We start from the raw sequence: 19,302 nt of genomic DNA on the forward strand, positions 1-19,302 counted from the left end.
ACATCTTCTGGGACTTCGGAGTTCGGGGGGGCTTGGTCTTTCTGTTTCAGTAGCAGAGCTCCGTGCCGTTGCCCGTTCCTCAGCCCCCTTAGTTATGTTGATCTTTGCGTCAATAACAATTAGTTAAAGTTTACTCGTTACAAAAATACCATGAGTTCTTCTAGAGTGTCAGTTTTAGTTTGGTACTTTACAGCCATTGGAACATTCTAAAAGGCATCAAATCCTAAAGGTACTGGAATACACACACACACACACACATTTTCATAACCGCTTGTCCCATACGGGGTCACGGGGAACCGGAGCCTACCCGGTAACACAGGGCGTAAGGCGGGAGGGGACACACCCAGGACGGGACGCCAGTCCGTCGCAAGGCACCCCAAGCGGGACTCGAACCCCAGACCCACCGGAGAGCAGGACTGTGGTCCAACCCACTGCGCCACCGCACCCCCGGTACTGGAATATTCGGTGCCAAAATTCGCTAATGTCAATAATGTGGAATATTTTTATAAAAACTCACATATAGTACAAAGTAATGCGAAAAATGTGCTCATTCTCACAAAAAGGAATGGGAAATGTAAAAAAAAAAAAAAAAAAAAAATAGTCATAATTAAATTGGTGTCTCGTCATGTCATTGGCTCCCGTGTATTTGCATTGCATTTATAAGAAAAGGTCTTACATGGAGTTTTATTGTGGCAGATGAAATGTGTGTGCTGGCTGTCTCTGTGTCTAATGAAGAATAGTGCACCGCCAGCCTTTTCTGCCCTTGTCTCATCTCATCTCCCCCTCTATGTACATTGACAAATTGGTTTACCCGCCCGCTCTCCATTTACCTCCAGCGAGATGCACCTTTTAGCTGTTAAAGCCACACAGAGTAGTTTGTGCTGAAGTAAGGTTATTATTATTTTTTTTCCCCAATTTAAAATTGTTTTTGTCTGCTTCTGCCCTTTTCTCACCCGGCTTTGTGCAGCACTTGTCCCTCCACTGTTGTTTTAAGGGAAGTGCCGGTGTTTGCTTTACCCAGAGAGCTCGCCCAGCCCCATCCTGCCAACCATGGGGTCTGCAAGGTGTCCGCTGGAGACAGTAACACACCGGGCACTTTGACAACTCTCCATGCGTTATTTGCGAGGGAGGGGGTAGTTCACTAGGTTAGAAAGTCCCCGAAAAGAAGGATCTGGCTGTGGGTGCGGCCCATCTGTTTGTCGCCTTTTTTATTGTGCGTCGCCGAGCGATCAATTCCTGTCCCACCCCTTTTCATTTTTAAGGGAGAGGATTGTGTGGTGTTTTTTAGAGTGCTGTCACCCACATGCTGCACATGGCCGCGGATCACAGCGTCAGTGCTATGCAACATGGCTGCTCTACCAGTGGGCTCCAAGCGAGCAAGAATGTGCTAGGGCGTCCGGCTCGCACCCTGACGCAGGTCCTGTGCCGCACGCTGAGCCAGAAGGACCGGCGATTGGCTGCTGATCCGCTTGACAGGGATGCGACTGCGGACAACCCTGCTGAGCTGTCCACCCAGACGTGTGCCCCAGGGGTGCTGCGGGTGTTTGGTGATGCCGTCTGCACTGGTACCCACTACAAGAGTGTGCTGGCCACACCCTCCTCCAGTGCTCGTGAGCTCGTCAAGGAGGCACTTTTGCGGTATGCCCTGGGCGGCATGCCGGCTGGGGACTACGTGCTCTGCGATGTGGTTGGGGAGCTGGAGGGACTGACTGGGTGCTGGCGGCCAGAGGGGTTGCGGGTTCTAGGGGACGACGAGAAACCTCTGCTGCTGCAGGACCTCTGGAGGCCCAAAGAAGGCTTTTCCAGGCGCTTGGAGCTGCGCAGGAGGGCTGAGGTGGAAGACCTGATCGCCAGGGAGAAGGACACCTTCACGGCAGGTGACTTCCCACGCTGCCTTGGTGTGGCCTCATCACCACTCTCCTCAAATCTGTAGATAAATGGTGTTATTCTGCCTCCTCTGTACATCACCAAGAGGGCTAGTAATTCTCTGTACTGGTGAAAAAATTGGTGTAAATCAGTGGACAGTTTTAGTTTTTTGAGTTATGCCATTTAATTTAAATTCCAAGTTGTGACTTATCCTTTTGCATCCCAAATGGGGATGGGTATGTTCTGGCCACAGATGATACCACATTTCACCACCATTTGACATTTTTGCAGTTGGAATCACATATTGTTAGTGTGGAATCAGAAACGGGATTTATTCATCACACTACTCTTTACATCTAGGACTTTAGTTGAAGCTCAGTCATGTGGAAGGTTGCTGTCAATTTCGCTTTCTAAGGCTTAATGAGCCATGAAAGCAAGTAAGTGTCTGTGTACAGCTATGGCCTGTGACGGCCATGATACTCAGCGATTACCACTGACCTCTGTGTCCCACACTGGACGCTGCAGAGACCCAAACACTCAGTGCAGGGTGCGCTAATGGGCTAACATAGAGAAGCCACGGTCAGTAAAACATCTGTAAGCTTTTTTCTTGATCGATAAGTGCATCTGATGACCTTTGCAAGCATCTGTACAGGAGTATAAATCAATGGCAGTGAAGGAAACACAGGACAATTCCCCTGGAGGATGTTTCAGTGTGATTTCCACGCACTAAATCAGTTGTTGCTCCTTGTCACCGTGCCTTTTTCAGAGTGTGGTAAACAAGTAATAAAGTGGTGCAGCATTTTGCATTGCTGCGTTTGGACACTCGAGTTTTTGCAGGAAAGTGCTTGAGGGCTCTAACACCAGGTCCATTGGCCACTTGTTAGATGCACCGTGCTTGACTGGTGCTGTGATCCAGACTCTCCCCATGTGTTCAGCTGATCCGAAATGATTCCGTCTGTATCTTAAGCTCAATGGCTGCAGCAGTAAATATCATCTTAGGATTTGAACCTATACAGTTTTACTTACATGTCCAAGTCCTTATCTGCTTTGTCCCTCCCTCCTTGATGACAATCATTGTAAGATGAGATCTTTCTCTTCCCTTAAGGGATCAATGCCCAAGCCCGGAGGCTGCAACGGAACCGAGCCAAGGGGACCACACCATCAAGTTGGGGCTCTGCACTCGGTCGCAGCCAGAGTGAGACCAGCCTAGAGACGGCAGCGGGCGGCAGTGCAGGGGGAGAGCTGAAGAGGACCTACCTGACCTTGCCAGGGCCCCAGAAGACTCGGCAGAAGCAGGACAATGGAGAAGTGCGACTTTCCCTGTACCAGTGCCCACATCTCTTGCTCCTTCAGGGTTACAGCCAACAGGTGCAAAGGGCGTCTAAAGTGCCGCCCGCTTTACTTTCCTCTTTTTACATTGATCCAGGAACTAATATGTAATATGATTGATCCATGACCAGTTGTATTGCTCTTTACTTCAGTATGTAAACATCAACAACAAGAGGTAATTTAAAAAATTCTTTTTTAAAAATACATATATATTTTTTTTAAAGCATCGACTTCCTTATTAGACCACTGCTAGTCGTCTTTGAGTTACGACATGCGACTTACGTTATCTGTCCCACCAACATCGTTGTAATATTTTCGAGTCCCGATGTTGGCCGATGACACTTGCGGGCTTCAGCAGCACAACCTCATTTTGCATTGCTTGGGTCTCAGTCAGTGTTTGGGTGTCTAGAAGCAATTATGTTTTGCTTGCAAAACTTTTCATTTGTGATTCCTTTTATGTTATTTCTTATTTAAAATGGCTGGTGAGTGAAAAAGTGAGCGTTCATCATTCATTAATGAACACTGTGGCCGGTAGAGGGGCAGAGTCAGTGTATCTCACTTCTGATAAACGTGTACATTTGTGTACATGAATACATGTCTACGTTCGGTGGCAGTGAAAAGGACCTTCTGCTAGACTCTATGTACGGCATATGGGTCCGTCATGAGGGTTAAGAATATAGTTGTTTCGGTAAAGGAAGTGTTGCTGATGGCTGAACCGTCTGCAGGATTGCCTGGTGCACCTCCTGAACCTGGACCAGCACACCGTGGGTCAGGAGACAGCCTCTGCAAGGCCCAGCATCTGTCTGATATCCCCAGACATCCTTCCCCTGCACTGCACCATCCGCAGGGTCCAGCCAGGCTGTTGTCAGGGCAATGGACCTGAGGGAGGGCTTGTGCTGGAGCCGGTGCCAGATGCAGCCATCCTGGTCAACTTCTCCTTCGTGGACCGGCCCACCCCCTTGCGGCACGGGGACCTGCTCTCCTTTGGTGCCCACTATGTCTTCCTCTATAAAAACCCTGTGGGCACCGAACCTTTGCCTGCCCAGACACTGACGAACCTGCGGACCCTCTGGCTGGTGCCTGAGAGGGAGAGGGGGGCACGTCGGGCCTGTCGGGTATGCGGGGGTCCCACCCAAGCCCTACCCACAACCCGTCGAGGTTTCAAGTGTAATTCAGGCCGGGGCCAGGACTTCCAGCGGCGCCGGCTGCACCTGGATTTCGAGAAGGACCAGGAGGACAGGCTTGTGGAGAGGATTGTGTCCCTTGCAGAGCCGGGCGGCGACGACCACGGGTTGGCTGCTGCCCACCTCCTGTGCTTGGTCCTCGAACACTGTGGCATGGCCCTGGAGCCCGGGAACTTCGGAAAGCTGCTGTTCAAGATTGCTACAAGGATACGGTGTGCAGCCTGGGTAAGAACTGCCGCCCCCACCCCAGAAAGTGCCATGAAGAGCAGTGAATATGCTGCACACCAGTTTCCATTGCACCTCCTCTTCTCTGTTCTTTGTCTACATTCTTCACAGATCCCTTGCCCTGTACTATACTATATTGCTAAAAATAAATTTTGCATAGAATCTTATGTTTGAAAGTGGAAAGCAACTGAACCTTTGTCCACTCAGGTATCTGGATAGATATCTATATAGATAGATGCAACTTTATTGTCGTTGCATAATACAAGTACACAGCAACGAAATGCAGTTTAGCATCTACCAGAAGTGCAAATAGTAGAATTGTGCAAATGAACAAGTGCAGTTAAAAATAAGAAATTTATGTACAACAAGTAAATAAAATTGAATATGGCAGAGAGTATGTACAGAAGCTGTTGAGCAGATAGTAGTAGGAATATATATATATATATATATATAAATATCTATAGAGTATGTACAACAGTAGAAAGCATAATGCACCATGTATGTACAGATAGTATACATATTATTTATCTGTATTATACATATATAAATAAATACATTTATCCATATTATATACACATATATACATATACATACATATATAGATATACACAAAGATAACTAGGACATGCTATAAATTAACAATTATTACAATTATAATTATTATTAATATATAGAGATAACACCAGAAATACAGGGTGGAGCAGAACCACATGATGATTAATTGCAGTAAAAAAAACTGTAAAAAGGGCAGTCAAAAACAGTAAAGTATCAGTGAGACATCAGTGACCTAATGGTGAAGTGTAGAGTTCAGTAGGGTGATGATTGTAGGGAAGAAACTGGCCCTGAACCTGCTGGTTCTGGTGCGAATGGCCCTGTATCTTCTCCCAGATGGAAGGAGGTTGAACAGTTTGTGACTGGGATGTGAGGAGTCCTTGATGATTTTGTGTGCTCTGCGCAAACATCTGCTGTGATGAAGAAGCTCAGTGGCAGGTAATTGTGTGCCAGTGATGTGTTGGGTGGTTTTCACCAACCTTTGCAGAGCTTTTCTTTCGCACACTGTAGAGCTGCTATATCACATTGTGAAAGAGTTGGTCAAAATGCTCTCAATGATGCAACGATAAAAGTTAGTTAAATCTCAGGGGGCAGATGAGCTTTCTTCAGTGTCCTCAGGAAGTAAAGACACTGTTGCGCCTTCCTAACCAGAATTGAGATGTTCTGATGCCAGGACAGATACTCAGAGATGTAGACACCCAGGAACTTAAAGCTGGAGACATGCTCTACTTCAGTACCATTGATGTAGATGGGGGGGTGTCTGCTGCTATTCGATTTTCTGAAGTCCACAGTGAGCTCTTTGGTCTTCATGGCTTTGAGGGTGAGGTTGTTGGTGGAGCACCATGCTGACAGGCATTGTACCTCCTCCCTGTCGGCCGTTTCATCGTTGTTACTGATCTGGCCAGCCATTGTGGTATCATCTGCATAATTGATGAAGAGGTTAGAGTTATGCAGAGGAACACAGTCATGAGTGGACAGGGAGTAGAGCAGTGGGCTCAGCACACAACCTTGTGGGATGCCGGTGTTCAAAATGAGGGCTGAGGACATGTTATTGCCCAACCTTATAGCCTGGGGTCTGTTGGATAGAAATTCCAGAATCCATCTGCATATGGGTGTGCAGATACCCAGGTCAGTGAGCTTTGTGATCAGTTTAGAGGGAATGACCGTGTTAAATGCGGAGCTTAAATCAATGAACAGCATCCTTATGTATGTGTTTTTGTTATCCAGATGGGTGAGGGCTGAATGAAGAGCAGTGGAAATGACATCCTCTGTTGACCTGTTTGGGCGGTAGGCAAACTGGTGTGGGTCCAGTGTAGGTTGGAGGCCCGCTATGAGGTGACTCATACCAGTTTCTCAAGGCACTTCATAACAATAAGGGTGAGTGCAACAGGGCAAAAATTGTTCAGACATTTTGCATTTGAATGCTTAAGCACAGGAATGATAGTTGTACTTCTCAGACGTGGGAACAGAGGCCTGGACCAATGACAGGTTTAAAATGTCAGTCAAGACCTGTGCCAGCTGACCAGCACATGCCCTGAGCACATGCCCGGGTATGCCATCAGGGCCAGCTGACTTACGTGCATCTACTCTGCTTAGTGTTGAGTATACCTCGGTTGTGGAGAGTGATAGTGGGGGGTCAACAGAAGAGGAGTTAGCATTTGTGGTGTGATGTCTGATACCTTGGTCAAAGCGAGCAAAGAAGTGGTTGAACTCATCTGGGAGGAAGGCATCACTGGTTGGTAGCGACAGTATTGTTGGTTTGTGGTTGGTGATAGATTGGATGCCAGTCAGGAGTTCATATATGCAAAAAAATTATGTTTCACATGAGGTTTATCTGCATGATGTGGGCGGAGGAAAAATTTGGCTCATGGGTTCAAGTCTCAGTAGGGGTTCTCTTTTCTGCATCCTACAAGTGACTTGGTGTGGATGGAAAACAGATATTTCTACCCACAGCTTGGTAGAGGAGCCTGTTTAACTGGAATTCAATCTTGCAAGCAAGTTAAATTGGCACCTTGAATTCAATTTAAGAGCTGCCTATTGTGCAGTTATGAGAAACACCTAACAGGCAAAACATTATACCCTTGAAAACTGCTTCTTTGTGACCCTGAGGAATATGCAGCGAGTGCACATTCTCCTCCAGAGCTGCTTCATGAGGACCTTTGTCACCGGAGTGATGCTTAAGGAACTGGCAGCTGCGGGTTTACAGCTATTCAAGAGGTAGTTAAAGAGAACCGACTGGTTCGGTTGAGTTGTGATTTATAGTGCTAGTAATTTAGATCTGTTTACGAGAATTTACTTTACAGGCATTTCAAAAGCCATGCTTGTAAGTCTGGGTAAGGTTATGCCTCAGTGATGCCTATTAAGGATGCCTGCTAGTAAAATTGTCAGTACTGTACATATTAAATGCATTTTTTTGTAAATTTTGATTTAGGTATTCATATATGCTATTTTTGCTTATCAGAATGTGCTATTGGTATGTGATATCAGTATATCATATGTGCTATTTGTGTGTACCAGGTTCATTCTTCTACTGTCAGTTATCATCATGTGAATTGCGAATTGTGAACAGGTTTGTACCGTGTCTTTGCGGAGACCGCACTCAAAACTTTTAAAAGATGCTGAACTGTCGGCTTAAATGCGTTGAATGCAAACACTCATGAGAGGTCAGTTCTGCTTGTCCGAAAGCCATCCTCAGATAACTGCGGTTTTTTCTTGTTGCTGTTTTTACACGGGAGCTGTGACATGTATGGATTGCAAGCAGTGGTGTATTACCGACATTTTTGTGTTTTTCAGGAGGAGATGAAGGAGCTGTCAGGGAAGCAAGCTCAGCAGTGAGTATTAGTCCTGGTTTGCTGTCAGTTTGTGTGTCCCTCCCCAACCCCTTGCTTGGCAAATAGTGAAGGTGAAGCTCCTGTTCAAACAGAAGTACTTACTGTCAGGGCCTGACACTCACAGTGTGAGGCTCATATGTTGCAAGAAACTACATCTTTTCCCATTTTTTTACTTTTTGGTGTGTTATAGGAGTAGGTTTGGGGATGCCTAGCTATAATATATAATAATAATATATAATAATATTTAATTTAGTTTTTAATTTTTTAATATATACACAGTAGTTTTCCAGGTTCTTTGAGATACCATCTTCTATAGACAGGATTGTGTGTAATGGAAGCTGATGAGTGTCAAAGTTCTGCTCACTTTCAATCGAAAGCAGAGGACAGTGACCTTCTCTGCTGAAGATGAAAGTTGTTCTGTGTCCAGCCAGAACCCCGATTCCCAGCCTCTGTCCAGCATCCCAGAGCTGGCTTCCTGCCTGCAGTCCCTCCTCTTCTGGATGTCCAACACAATGGAGGTCCTCCACTTCCTTCACCAGAGATGCTCTGTGTACCTGAAGCGTGTGGAGCAGTTGGAGTCTAATGGTACCGGTGACTTTCAGCCTCAGGGCATGAGCTGTTCCTTGTTTTTATAAAATAGAGCATGTACACTTCACTTATTAGGCTATATGTGATGCACTTCTGAGGTGATGTACATATTTTAAATGCCTCAACACTAACCTGGCTACCACAATAAGTCTCTGTCAGTGGAAACTGAACTTGACTGCGTTTGCATCGTAATGCCTCTGTGCAGGTACTGCCTGTATGTTGGGGGGTCATGCATTTGTGGATTGGGAGCAGCTAAGTGAGCAGTTGCTAACTGACCTGCAGGTCCTGTGGTGCTTTGTGTCATAAATCTGGGCCTGATGATTTGTGTCAGTATAAAAAGTTTGGAAGGGAAAAAGGCTTTTTCTTAGAACTGTGTGGTAATAACCAACAACGGGTCACCCTGGTGCTTGAAGTGCACTGCAGGAGCTGGAGAAGTCATAGCAGCCGTGGCCTTTGGATGCTTGTAGGCCAGGTGAGTGTTGTATTCACTGAGGCTTCTTAATGTGAATTTATTTTTCATTAGCACTCTTCTCACTGGAGTGACACAGAGCACTGAACAGAGTTCCAAAAATAGAGCGTAAAAATCCAAAAATTGCACAAATATCAGTAAAGCTATGAGATATAATTAGCTATTAACTAAGCCAAATGGCAACTGAGGAGAGGAAAACAGAAAATTAGAAAAGGAGGCGAAAAATACATATCTGGGGGTCCAAGTACCAGTGGCTGCCCACCCCTCCTGGGCGATCCACTGTGGTAACACAACGCTTGTGGGCATATATTTTGGACCAGTGTGGATATACTGTCTATGCAGTATGTGTCTAGGCATATACTGTGTTTTTTTTTCTTTTTTAACTGATCAGAATGGATTACCGGAACACTAAAAGAGTCTGGTACCATGCAGTATACCCCTAGGGGTAGAGTGTATCCTCTCTCAAAACCAGAGCAAGAAGCAATGGAAGCCTGTGTGGTTGAAGTGTTAGACCTGGGGAATATTCAGTCTTACACTTCCACTGCATCTGCTGGGTTTTTTTTTTCCATTGAGAAGAAGGATTGGGGTCTTCAGCCTTGTATTGATTACTGGGAGTTAAATGCCATTACTATTAAGTATTCACATCCCCTTATGTTGATCACCGCTGCTCTTGAACAGGTTGATGGAGCAAAGATATTTGCAAAACTAGACCTTAGGAGTGCCTATAACCTGATCCATATTAGGGAGGGGGATGAGTGGAAAACTGCCTTCAGCATCACATTGGGGCATTATGAATATCTCATTTATGCCTTTTGGCCTATGTAACATGCTCTCTGTATTTCAGGCCTTTGTGAATAAAATACTTAGGGATATGATTAACATGTACATATTACTGTAAGTAGATGACATTCTTGTTTTCTTCAGTTCCTATGAGGAGCATGTTGTCCATGTCAGGGAAGTCCTAAAATGTTTATTGGACAATCGGCATTTTGTTAAAAGGGGAAAATACCAGTTTCATTGGGACAGGGTGGAATTCCTGGGTTTTATGCTGAGCCCCCAGGGTGCTGAGATGGACCCCAAAAAGGTGTCTGCTGTGGTTTCTTAGCCTCTGCCGAAGACTGTGAAATAAATAAAGAAATTTTTGGGTTCTGCCAATTCCTAGAGGCAGACAGTTTAGCAGCATTGTAGCTCCATTATCCGCACTGATTCGGGGGGGGTCCAAGACTGTCACGCCCACCACCTCTGACGAACGAGGGACATCTACAACCAATTAGTCAACGCAAGGATAAAAGAGAGCTCGCAGCACAACCAGTCGCGGAACCTTAGTTCAGTGTACCTGTTCTCAGTGTTAGCATCTGCTCTCCCGTATCCTTCGTTCCTTGTCCCTCGCTCCCATTCCTGTCCTCCTTTGTCTCTTCGTCTCTCCGGTATCTTTGACCCACAACTCGCCTCTCGGATTACGTCTTCAGATTCTCCTCAGTACTACGCCTGCACCTCGGTGACCCTTTGCCCCGTTCTTTTGACTATGTCTTCGGATTTCCCCTGAAGGAAACCAGCCTGTGCACCGCACTTGGGTCCGGTGCCTCCGCCCGGGGTAGAAACCATGACAAAGACATCTGACCTGGAATCCAAAAGTGTTGGAAGCTTTTGAGAACCTGCAGCAATGCTTCACCATAGCCCCTATTCTAAGACATCTAGATCCGTTATTGTCTTTTGTGGTTGAGGTCAATGTGTCAGAGGTTGGAGTGGGGGCTGTGTTGTCACAAATTTAAGGAAGTCCAATATATTCCTGCGCCTTCTTTTTTCGTAAAATATCTGCCCAAGAAAGGAATTCTGATGTTGGAAACAAGGAACTGTTAGCAATTAAACTCACCTTGGAAGAATGGAGGCACTGGTTAAAGGGCGCTACTGACCCATTTATGCTTTTGACTGACCACCGCAATCTGGAGTACCTACAACAAGCAAAGAGGTCGAATTCCAGGCAAGCATGATGGGTCTTGTTCTGTACCAACTTCAATTTCACGTTCACGTATTGTCCAGGAGTCAGGAATGGTAAAGCAGATGCTCTTTCCCAACTGTACGAGGTGTCCCCAAGTCTGCAACCTGCAGAGCCCATACTTCCTGCCACAGGTTTTGTTGCCCCAATAAGGTGGACCATTTTGGATGACATCGGAGCAGCCCAAGAAGAGGAACCAGGTCTCAGCGAGAAACAGCGGGACAAAGAGTTTGTCCCTTCCATGGTTTGCTGACAGTTTCTGCACTGGCTACATGACTCCCCCAGTACAGAACACCCAGGAGTTCGGAGAACACTGTGCCTGGTCTCTGAGAGATTTTGGTGGCCCGTCATCAAGCAAGATAAGGACTTTGTTTCAGCTTGTACCACATTCGCCCAACCAAAAGTTCCACAGCAGTTGGCAACCAGCCTCCTATAATCTTTCCCACTCCCCAATAGGCTCTGTTCTCATATCGCCATGGGCTTCATGACAGATCTGCCCAGCTTGGAGGGATCCAGAGTTATACGCGTGGTCAGCGACTGATTCTCTAAAGCCTGTCATCTGACTCCTTTAAAGAAATTGCCCACAGCACTGGAGCCCTGTTCCAGCAAGTCTTCCACTTACATGGGATTGTAGAAGACATTATCTTGTACCGACGCTTCAGTTCACATCCAGGGTGTGGAAAGCATTTTGTTTTCGACTCAGGTTAATGGTCAGTCTTACATCAGGTTATCATCCCCAATCCAATGGACAAGCAGAGAGGCTGAACCAGGAGACTTGATGGTTCCTCTGCAGCTATTGTGCACGGAGCCAGACTGACTGGAGTTGGTATCTCCCCTGGGCAGAATATTCACCGAACTCTCTGATCCACTTGTCCACTAAATTGACTCCATTCCAATGTGTAGTCGAGTATCAGCCTCCTCTGTTCCCCTGGAACCTCGATTCTGGAGAGGTTCCGGTGATTGATAAGTGGTACAGGAGAAGTGAGTCAGTCTGGGAAGTGGTCCATGTCCAACTTCAGCACTCTGTCCAGACCATCGAAGTGCATGCGGACAAGAAAGAGTGCACAGTCTTGTATCAGCCAGGACAGAGAGTCTGGCTGTCCAGTCAGGACATTAAGGACATTAAATTGTCACCCAGATACATTGGACCCTTCAAGATTGTGAAAAGAATTAACTCTGTCACATACCTCTTACAGTTAACTGCCCATTACAGAATTTGTCTTGCATTCATATCTTCATGCTCAAGTCTGTTTCCATGTCATTTTTACAGCACCAATCTCCGGTTGCTTCCCTTGAGGTGGATGGTGCCCCAGCTTATACCGTTAAGACTCTTCTGGATTCTAGACAACTTAGAAGCCACATGGACTATCTGGTGGACTGGGAGGGGTATGGGCCAGACAAGCAATCTTGGGTAACAGCAGATGACGTCTTAGACCCAAGCCTCATATAGGACTTTCGCTGGGCGCATCCTGACTGTCCTGCTCCTTGCCCAAGGGAGCATCCTCCTTGGTGTCAGAGAACGGCTGGAGCTGCTCCTAGAGGGAGGGTATTGTTACGACCTTCAAAAATCAGACTCAGGATGAACATAGCAGGCCATGCCCCCGGAGCCACTCAGCTGCATCAAGCACACCTAGATCCAATAAACACTAAATCCTCAGCACCATAAAAGAAGTGATGGACAAACATCTAGTTGCGTATTCTTGATCCACTCTCTACTGCTTTTCTTGGCAATTACTTAGTGATTCTCGTTCCATGTTTGCTAACTTGCTGCATCTGTCCTCCGTGCTCTTGTCCTGGTCCTGTGTCCCTGCCCGGTCTAAGTCACGTTTCTGTGTACAGTTTCCCTTATGAAAACACTCAGTGAGTCTCTTTGCTCCATGTTCCTTGTCTTACACTACTAAGTCTTAGGCACTTAGATGTTTCACAAAAAATATTTGTTTTTAGATAGTTATTTATGGGACAAGCGGTTCTGAAACTCTCTCTGTGTGTGTGTGTGTGTGTGTGTGTGTGTGTGTGTGTGTGTGTGTGTGTGTGTGTGTGTGTGTGTGTGTGTGTGTGTGTGTGTGTGTGTGTGTGTGTGTGTGTGTGTGTGTGTGTGTGTGTGTGTGTGTGTTTAATGTAATAGGGGATGTGGTGGCGCAGTGGGTTGGACTGGGTCCTGCTCTCCAGTGGGTCTAGGGTTCGAGTCCCGCTTGGGGTGCCTTGCGACGGACTGGCGTCCCATCCTGCGTGTGTTCCCTCCCCCTCCGGCCTTACGCCCTGTGTTGCCGGGTAGGCTCCGGTTCCCTGCGACCCCGTATGGGACAAGCCGTTCGGAAAATGTGCTTGTGTGTATTTAATGTAATCTGCCTTAGTGTCAATGGGTAAGAGCATATGTTAGATTTACAAGCATTCCTTTTGCAAAAAGTTACAGTATTACAGTAAGGGTTTTGTATGTCATTAAAGAAAGAGTGTATGTGTGTGTATACTTTATCTGAGACCACTTGTCCTGAGTAGGGTCGCGGCGAACCGGAGCCTAACCCAGCAACACAAGGCTGGAGGGGGAGGGGACACACCCAGGATGGGACGCCAGTTCATCGCAAGGCACCCCAAGCAGGACTCAACCCCCAGACCCACGAGAGAGCATGACCCAACCAAGCCTGCCACGACCCTGCTCGGGACATAAGGTTGTTGACGATGGATGGTTAATAAGCTTTGTAGGAAGTTTATTAATTAAGAGCATTATTTCTGAAAGCATTTTCACTTTTCAGCTTTTTTTCCACAACCAAGTGCCTAAAACTTTTGCACAGTACTGTACTTTGGTACTTTCTGTCTTTGTTTGGTGCACATAGATGTATTCACTGTTATTTTGAGAGCATCACCCTTTTCATCCGCATTTGGACGTACAACAACACACTTCCGTGTCCTTTTTACTTTCATACGTGACAGCTAGTTACATATGCAGGTAGGTGTATTTCCTGCTGAGGAATACTGACACCTCGGCCAGTGTTTTCAGACCAGCTAGAGAGTCATCTGCTGAGGGGCATTTATCATTAATGTTTTGCTATTTAGTGCTGCAACATCTCCTGGTGGTGGGGGAGTGGCAGGAATGCCACCTGCTGCAGCAGGCCTCAGGATCCATTCCTTCCATATGTTATCCTTTCTCCATGACCATATAAAATGACTGATGCTGATGCTGGTTGATGCTACTCATAGAATCCTTGAGCTGCCTTCATGGTGTCACATCCACACCCACAACTCAATCGACAGCACCTGACTCCGGTCCAGCAACTGACTAACTCCCTACCCTTTAAAAGACACTCAGCAGCTCCCATACCTTTGCGGAATCTCGTCAGGGACAACCGCCCTTCCTCATGACGCTTTGTTCACAAGCATCGCTAACTCTCAGTTCACGTCCTCCGGTTTTTGACTCTTCGCTTCATTTCCCGACCACGTCCACAGATTCTTGTTCCTCTCCTAGTCGCCGCTCAACCTACCCTTCGCTAAGTCCCCCGACCTCGCACATGAATCTTTCGCCCTGACCCTGACCGCCAATCGACTGACCCTTCGTCTGTCCCCGACACCGAGAACTTGCCTCATCCCTCGACTCCTGACAAACGACGCTGCACTTGGGTCCAGCCGTCCCGGCTCCCTATGTTTCGCGTGACACATGGACCATGTGCTTCCCAGTGTTTATCAGCTGACAGCTTCTGAGATCACCATGTATCTCTTTCCTTTCCTTTGTGGAAGCCAAAGACCACAGAATTGGTGCCGTCCCCCATCCGAGGCTCATCCTTACTTAATCTGATGATGCCGTGGTTTACTGCTTCCTCTGCTTCCTGTTTTATTCTGTCTCTTTTTCTTAATAAACACAGACAATCCCAATTCTAAACTGACTAATAAAATTCGAACACTGCACTTACACACACATTGTCTGATATAGCTTTCTCCCAGTGCTCACTTTAAAACTGGCACCTGCTGCAACAGCATATATAACAATAGTTCCTTTAGTTAACCAAAGGAACTTTCTGGGTATTCTTAACTATGAACTATTATCACAGACAACATACATTTTTTTCAACAGCAAACATTAACATTTCCAGTCCTTTTTTTCTTTTCTTCTAAAGTCCATGAACATCTCCTGAAATTTCACTGTACATAGTTCTTTAAGTACTGAGGTGTCTTTACTATTTGACCAGCTCTCGTGACGACAGTTGACTGTGTGTCTGTCAGCATGGCTCTCTGCATCTGCTTGGCCATGGATGTAGTGATTGTTGGTCTGGTGACAGTAATATCCATGTGTTCAGTACCATGAGAAATGACAGCCTCTGTGCTCACAGTCACTGTAGGAGTCGCACCATGAGCTTTTCTGCGGTGTCAGCGGTTTTTCCTGATAACACTTCCAGAGTCTAACTGGACTCTATTTGATCTTGTGTTGATCGGCTACACCACGTTGCCCTTTCTCCAGGTTGTATGAGGCTCAAATGGATGTATTCTCACTGAGTCACGTTGTCGTAATATCTCCAAGTCCTTAGTTGAGCTGTTAAAGTAGGTCTGCTGTCGACATTGGTTGGCTTTCAACTCTCCCCAGTGAACATTGGACTTTAGGTTGTATAAGACTTTTTTTGTAGGTAACAATGTTCTAGTCCGACGGCTAAGCAGTCTCTGGGCCAGGTTAGGTGATAGTCTTTGTATTGATTGGTGTGTTTCTGTGGCCCAGAATGGCTAAATAAGGATCCTGTTTTGCCGCCTATGCTTTAAACATCAGTCTCATGGCTGATTCCGCCTTGATGTTGCTCTGCGGATAGCCCAGTGATGAAGTCTTATGTCAAAATTCCCAGCGATGACTGAATTTCTGAAATTCCTGGGATGTGAACTGTGGGTCGTTATCTGAAACGACAATGTCTGGGATGCCCTGTCATGCAAAATGAGCCTTCAGCTTCCTGATCACAATAGCCAATTTGGTGTCTGGCAAAAAATCTTATTTCCCAGAATTCAGAGTAGTAATGTACAGTAATAAGATAATGCTTATTATCAAAAGTAAACAAATCGGTGCCTACTTTGGCCCGTTCGCCATTTCGTGTGGCTTCAGTGTTTCCTTATGTTGGTTACGGTCCACCGAACTGCAGGTGTCGCATCTTTGTATATATGACTTGATTTGGCCGTTCATTCCCTGCTAGTAGACATACTCTCTGGCCCTCCTGAGGGATCCTTCCACAGCTAAATGAGACAAATGGATACGCTGGGTTAGCTCTTTCCTTAGCTCATCAAGGATAACAACCCTTTCGCCCCTGTAGACGATTCCATCCTGGTAACTCAGCTTCTCCTGAAACAGGAAATAATGTCTGATCTCATTTGGTTTGTCTGCCTTTTCCTTTGGCCATCCCTGTTGAATGGTTTTGATCAGTGTCTGTAATGTTCTAGCTTCTTTTGTTGCAGAACGGATCCTGCAAAGTCTGTCCTCTGAGATTGGTAGATGCTGTGCCATGTTAACTGTCTCTCGTTCAGTTTCCACAGATCCGGTGGGTGACCTCTCAGTCAAGTAGACTCTGCTCAGAGTGTCTGCTAACAGCATGTCTCAGCCTGGAACGTAGACAACATCCACATCATACTTCTGAATTGTCAACATCATTCTTTGAAGTCCTTTTGGAGCACTGAGCAGTGGCTTTCACATTATGCTCTACTCTCTACTCTCTACTCTCCATCCATACGTGTAGTGGTGAAACTTTTCCATATCGAAAACTAGAGCCAAGAATTCTTTCTCTATTTGGGCGTAACCCCGTTCCTTTTGTGTTAATGCTTTGCTTGTGAATGCTACTGGCATACCTCCCTGCATGAGTGTTGCACCAAGATCTGTGTCAGAGGCACCACACTAGATTGTAAGTTCCTCATCTGGATTGTAGTATTTCAGCACTGGTGCATTTGCAGTGATTTCTTTTATTTTGCTTAGTGCCTCTTCATGCTGTGCTGTCCAACTCCACTCCCTGTGTTTGTGGGTTAGTTGTCTCAGAACTTTGCAATGGTCTGAGAGGTGTGCACAAAACTTCAAAAGGTTATTCACCATCCCCAACAGTCTCTGAATGTCTTTCACATCTGTTGGTTTAGGCTTGTGTGTTATGGCTCGAACCTTGTCTGGGTCTATCTTCAGGCCAGCCGATGTCAGGAGGTGTCCGATGCAGGAGACTTCCTTTTGTCACAGTTTGAATTTGTAAATGTTCAATTTAATGCCTTTCTCCCTGCACCGTGTCAGACATGCTTTCAATTTTTCATTGTGGTCTCACTCTGCTGTTTTCGGGGTTTCTCCTTGTCCTGTAATAAGCACATCATCAGCTATAATGTATATGCCTGGCAGGCCCTCTAATGCGAGTGTCAGCTTTCTTTGAAAGATCTCAGGAGCTGGACTTATGCCCATTGGCATTCTGAGCCACTTGTACCTTCCAAAAGGAGTAGCGAATGTGGTGAGATAGCTGGACTCCTCCTAAGGCTTGACATCACATAGGGTGAACACTCTGGCTTTGGATAGGTCAGGGAGTATATCCTCAAGGGCAGGAAGAGGGAAATGGCTGCGTTTTCCAAGCTTTGTTCAAAGGTCTTGGATCAATGCATACTCTCAAGTCACCATTGGGTTTCTGTACCACTACCATACTACTAACCCAGTCTGTACTCCTATCCACTGGCGCAATGATTTCTCTCCTCTGAAGATCTTGCAGGTCTTCCTTCAGGGGTTTCATCATGGCTACTGGTACTGTTCTTTTCAGGAGTTGTACAGGTTTCACTGTGCTGTCAATCTCAATTTTGTATTCTCCCTCCAGGCAGGCATCACCTGTGAATATATCAGCATACCCTGTCTTTATTTGTTGCATTGACAACTGGTTGCCAACGGGTTCTTTAGTGGTGATTATGCTGTCTATTGCCAAGACGTTTTCATAATGTACTTAGATTAGTTTCATGGCGTCACCCGCCCTCTTGCCCAACAGTGAAACGACAGTGTCCTTATCCATGACCTGGAATTCCAGTCTGTACAATTTCTGGTTTCTTGGATTTCTTAGTTTCAGTTCGCATTTTGCAAGTGGTCTCACTTTGTGCTAGTAAAGTACAGCCAAAGCAGTCTCTCTGTCTTCTAGTTCTGTGTCTGGACTCAGCAGATTAATAGGAATTACATTACAGCTAGCACCGCAGTCAATCTGAAATTTCACAAATTCTTTTCCAATGAGCATGCCTGCAAACAGCCGTGTTTTCTTTTTCCAATCTGTCTCTTGTTTGTTTGTTTGTTCCTTCTGTGTGTCATTTCCCACATTGGACTCTTGCAACCTCTGTCCTGTGTTCATCCTTCTCTGTGTCCTCTCACACAGCTTCAACTCCCAGGCACGTGCGTCCAAGCTCAGTCTCCCCAAAAAAACTGCACTTGCCTCCTAATCACAAATAATCCACAGGAAACCATTACTTTTTCTTTTTCTCATTTTAAATGTTACAGTGGACTTTTACTATAGTTATAGCCAAGACTCATACAGAACCTGCTCAGCGAGAACTCAAGATAGGTTTCTAATAGCACACGTTTATCGACTGTATAGATAATAAAGCCAACTGTAGGTGATCAGATGCTGAGGAACGTGGCACTTGTTGTTTCAAATTAATTAGAGATAATGAAAGTTCTGTGATGGACTGGTGTCCCAAATGTCCACAGTGTACCTTGCTTCATGCCATTTGTTTTCAGGATCATTCTGCAACACAGCAGCCCCACATAATACGAGCAGTGAATGAAAATGGAATAAATAAGTAAAAGTGTTAAAGCCAATATTTATTTCATTATATCTTTATCTGAGGTTTTTTTATTGAACATAGTCCATGTGTCACACCCACACCTGCAAGCACAACGACAACACCTGGTACCAATCAGCCCGGCCAGGTATAAAGGCAGTGCCGTCCTGGTACCAGGTGTGGAATCTTGCAAATACCTCCCTGCGTGGCTTTGTGACATTCAGCATTCTTCTCCTTGTACCCTAGTTCCCTGTTTCATGTTTTGACACTCCTGGTTTCTGACCCTTGCTTGATCTCCTGGTTACTGAGTTTTGCTTCGCCCCTGGAAACGACGTCCATGCCTTGAATACTCATGCCTGTCCACAACCTCTGTTTTTGTCTGTCCCTACAAATGCACCCGCACTTGGGTCCAATCTCTACCTCTCCTGACATCGGTTGTGACAGAAGATTCTGCCATCTCATGGACCCAGCAGAGTGGGAGCACCTACAAATGGCGGTCTCGACACAGTGGGACCTGTTAGGGTG

General features: G+C 46.0%; 1 protein-coding gene across 1 annotated transcript in view; it reads left to right on the top strand.

The window, feature by feature from the left end:
• The first annotated feature begins 1,303 nt into the window (after positions 1-1,303).
• Positions 1,304-19,302, top strand: part of LOC108922507 (ras-associating and dilute domain-containing protein-like) — a 32,145-nt gene continuing 14,146 nt past the window's right edge. The window contains exons 1-5 of the mRNA XM_018732700.1: positions 1,304-1,877; positions 2,972-3,234; positions 3,921-4,604; positions 7,950-7,987; positions 8,415-8,572. Coding sequence (XP_018588216.1) covers positions 1,304-1,877; positions 2,972-3,234; positions 3,921-4,604; positions 7,950-7,987; positions 8,415-8,572 — 1,717 coding nt within the window. The remainder of the gene's footprint in view (positions 1,878-2,971; positions 3,235-3,920; positions 4,605-7,949; positions 7,988-8,414; positions 8,573-19,302) is intronic.

The sequence above is a fragment of the Scleropages formosus genome, chromosome 3, assembly GCF_900964775.1.
Source record: "Scleropages formosus chromosome 3, fSclFor1.1, whole genome shotgun sequence".
NCBI classification, from domain to species: Eukaryota; Metazoa; Chordata; class Actinopteri; order Osteoglossiformes; family Osteoglossidae; genus Scleropages; species Scleropages formosus.